Source organism: Brassica oleracea, chromosome C4 (assembly GCF_000695525.1).
Source record: "Brassica oleracea var. oleracea cultivar TO1000 chromosome C4, BOL, whole genome shotgun sequence".
Lineage (NCBI taxonomy): Eukaryota > Viridiplantae > Streptophyta > Magnoliopsida > Brassicales > Brassicaceae > Brassica > Brassica oleracea.
The window spans coordinates 53,581,736-53,586,358 of NC_027751.1; the positions used below are offsets into that span (position 1 = coordinate 53,581,736).

The 4,623-nt window shown below is 29.8% G+C and overlaps 1 protein-coding gene across 1 annotated transcript in view; it reads left to right on the top strand.

Moving 5' to 3' along the window:
- Positions 1-601, top strand: part of LOC106341420 (proline-rich protein 3) — a 930-nt gene extending 329 nt beyond the window's left edge. The window contains exon 2 of the mRNA XM_013780186.1: positions 267-601. Coding sequence (XP_013635640.1) covers positions 267-601 — 335 coding nt within the window. The remainder of the gene's footprint in view (positions 1-266) is intronic.
- Positions 602-4,623: the final 4,022 nt, after the last annotated feature.

Genomic DNA, 4,623 nt, shown 5'->3' on the forward strand with positions numbered 1-4,623 from the left:
TTTTTTTTTTTGGGGGGGGGGGGGAGAAGCTGAGTAATTACTAATTTGTTAATCGTTTTTTTATCCAATGCAACTTAAAATTCACATTAATTTAGAACTGAAAACTGGAGGTCTATTTTAAAAAAAAAAATCGTGATATTTTGTTTTATCTGAAGTTTAGCAAAAATATTCCATATCACCGTCCAAGCTCGCTTTTGGCTTACTCTTGCATACGTAGATTGAGTCTGAAACTCTAAATCAAACAGGTGATGTCATGTACTTGACAGGGGCCAAGGTTAATGTTGTGTGTCCTATTGTGGACTCAAACGGAAGGCTAGTGGCTAAGGCTACACTCTCGAGCTACCCAACGGACTTGAAAGGATACTTCTACTTCATCACATACGGACTCTCCCACAAGGTGAAGAGCATCAACGGCTGCAAAGTGAAGCTTGAGAGCTCTCCGGTCTCCACGTGTAAGACTCCAACAAATGTCAACAAAGGTGTCACCGGAGCTACACTCTCTTCTGACAGCTCCAAGTTCATTAGCCGCGACAATTTGGACCTATACACCCTTGAACCTTTCTATTTCTCTAGCCCAGTGTCTCCCAAACCGGTTTACTAAGAATTATAATCGATCATTAGACCGCGGTTTTAAATATGTTTTTGTATATAATATATTGTTCGCTCTTACTGTAATCTATTCTCGTTCTTTGATTCCTGGCCATGTTTGCCATTTTGAATAACAATACATAATTCAAATTAAACCTTAGTTTCCTAGCAAGAATAAGATGCAAACCAGAAGACAACAAGATTTTACTTTGATACTCGCTATATCACATTTATATATATACTCAATACTGAAAAATTAATTATATATATTCATCAATATATTTTGGGTGATCATCTCTCATCTAATGCCCGTCAGGCTAAAAAAGGTTATTGAAATTTAAAGCGCTTAACTATGAAAATATTAGACACTCACGCGGTTAACTAATTTGTAACTATTTCCAAAATTTACGGCTATTCATCAGTAAATTTTTGAAAGTATGAATGTAGAACGAAATTTGCATCCTTCAAGAGTTTAGTGCTTCTTTTCTTTGAGAATCAAAAAAGGGATTTACAATCAGAGTTGATGAATAGCCAGAGAATCTCCTTCACATAATCAAAAAAGTAATCAACGTAGTATGTGATTTGGCGGGTCACATAATCAACCTGTGTACCACCTTTGGTCGTGGCTATGCAGTTGACAAAGCTGGCCTTTATAACATAGCAACATCAATAATATTTTCTGCTTTTACTCAAACCTTCAATAGTAAAGTAAAGATCAGCCAATCAAAATTACAACCTACTGAAACTGCCCCTTGCTTAAGTTCACACAAGTTCGTTTATACTCCAATCTCACACAAAGCTCATATATCAAACAAAGCTCGAAGACACATACGGTATTTACTAGAGTATATGTGGGTGAGCAGGAACATTCATAGAACTTCATTTTCTCGGGTATCAATCAATACATATTAAGAGAAGGATTTCAGTTTGATTTTTTGGCTGGAGTAAGTGAAGCCATTCTCCATAAGTATCATCTCCTAGAAATAAGCTTAAGAAGATGAAGCTCTTCAACGCTGACCCTTTCTGTGTTCTCCCTTGAAGAATTCAGGACAAATCTATTCTCTGGTTACTAAATATTATTGGTTAAACAATTTTTAATAAAAATAAAATTATTTTAAATGTATTAAAATATCTTATATTTTGAAACAACATTTTTTTTAAAAAAAAACATCTTACATTATGAAATGGATAAAATATTTATTAATCACAGATATCAGAGTTGAAATCTAACTAATTTCCAAAAAACGATACTGATAAGATAACTACTCCGACTTTAAATTTTTAGTGAGACCTAAAACATAGTTGTAAGTAGTCATACATATGCTACCTTTGATGTGCAAAATCCAACATATTCGACATTTCGAAATGTGATAAACATTTTACCCAGAAAGAAAAGAAATTATTATGATGATAAACATATATAGATGCAGCTTGCACATTTTACGCTTATTGTAATATTTTTTGGTTTATAAAAACCCGATAATGAGTTTATCGTATACCCAATTATTACACTTAGGAGAAGTGCTTTTTATACTTGTATTTTTTTTTTTCGCCAGTAAGTAGTGATCATTATTACTCCATTTCTCAAGTAACCGGCAAATACGGCGGAAACGGATATTTATTGTCAAATACACAACTCGAAACTTACCTTGAATATGAAATATGAAGAAGGCACATGCTCTATCCGCTTAATTCGAACAACTACTACTGCTAGTGGGGTTTGCTTAAGTAAAAACCACAATATAATAAATGAAAATTAGCTGGTTAAAAATACAAATGAGCTTATACTTCATTACAAAAGTCGTTTATATTTTCTTACTTATGCAAACAGTTGAACTCCATTAATGGCATTTTTTATTGGCATTGCATGGACTTCTTCACGCGTTGTATGAGAATAACGTCGCCGATTTAAGACTTTCTTTAAAAAAAGGTTGGGTGGGAACCAAACTTGACAACTGAGACATGATTTAGTTTTATTATAAGTCACCGTCAGTTTCCTACCAAATCTAGTTCCCTTTCATTTCGTTTTACATTTATAATTTAACCAAACGAGAAAATTATATTTCTCACCATTTTAATTGATAAACTCTTTAAAATTTTCACACATTTTAAATTTTAATGTTTAGTTATAAATACATCATTTAAAATAATGTCTCATCACTCTTGACCAATAATAATTGTATACATTGTTACTCCCTCGGATATTTATTAGATGATATTTTATATATTCTATATAAAAACATCATTAAGTATTTACCTAACCATAAATCAACCGATAAAAATAGATTTTATTATATAAATGGTCAAACAATATACAAGGTTAATACATTTTACATTAAAATTTTAAAACGTCATCCAATTTGGAACCAAAAAAAATCTTTAAAAATCAAGTGTTAAAAACAGAGGGGGAATTATTTATGAAATTTATAATATATCATCATTAACAAATAAAAAAGTTTACAAATTCAAAATCTATTTTTGTGAGGGAAAAACTAACAAATTCATTTATTTAAATAGAGAAAATATTAGTTTCACAGATATTAAATACGATTTAGTGGTTGATGATTATTAACGGATATATTCACTTATCAAAACATACAAGTGGAATTCAAATTAATAACCGAAATTAAATGTAATTTGTCGTTTATTGATCAAGTTCAAATTAAAAATGTTAATACATATGTCAATCATGATTTTCAAAAATAAAAATTATAAACATTCAACGCCATGAAACTAAGATGATAAAAATTACTTTACCAGCAATAGTTATACTAAATACAATTAAACTCGACTCCGAAAACTAAATAAAAGATATAAATATAGTTGTTGTGATAGTTTGTCTCTTACTACTGTGTTTGTTATTTTTATATATCTGATTACAAAGTTAGAAAATAACTATTTACACTGTTAAAATTCATCAATATAAAAATACAAATAAATTATTTTATAGATGTAAACATAATCTTTACCAGTTGAAAACAAATTGCGTTATAAAACACATATGCATAGACAACACTGGAAGAGATACCCTCTACTAATGTTATGTGATACAAATTAAAAATTCAAGATATTAATCTAAAAATCAAAGTTAGTGGACATTATTTTCATTGTTTGCCATCAAATAAAATAAAACTCCTAAATCCTACATGGCTACATCCAAATAATGATATATAATGTATAACATGTTAATAAATTTTAATTAATATTTTGAAACGAATTTACGGCCACATACAAGTGTAGTCAATGAACTAAGTAAGATATCAATATCGGTGGCGAAAATAGAAATATATCAATATCTAATACATTCTGTTCAAACTGATTTGATTTCATGTGTCATTATGTATTTATGTATACAAAGATATCCAAATTCGTATCTCTTGGCTGTCGTCTAATTAAGTCTTAACCCAAGAACAAAAGCTCTATACCCAGCCAATTAAATGCAACAAGATTAGTTAGTTAAGCCTTTCGTCAAAAAAAAAGATAGTTAGTTGATCAAATAATTGATTTTGGTACAACTATATATAAAAAATAAATAAACAATCCCATTCGTTGGCAACAAAACATATATATATATATATATATATATATATATATTCGTTTGACAAAGTTATATATAGATCCCAAAACGTGTTGTCAAATATCATTCCATTCGAATTATTATTATTTATCTTATTTATTCTCACATGCATGGAAACTTCCCAGCATAAGGTGAAGTCTTTTAAGCGAATTCTATTTTGCAATGGTCTGAAGTCTATCAAAGTTTATAATGTGAAGCTCTTGACTTTTTGTTGATGGGTAATGTGCTGTTTTACCAACAAGTTATATATAATCGAAAATTTTCTTTAAAGGCGTAACGTTGGTTGACAATTATAAATTGTGAAAACCTCCCTGAATATACAAATTCAAATTGTGAATCAAAAGTTGGTCAATAATTGACTTTTCAAGTAATAGAAAGATCTATTAATCTCCAACTTGAACACCATGCAATTTATAATTGTCAAGGATGGAGTGTAATTACGCCTTAGTTTTTTTTTG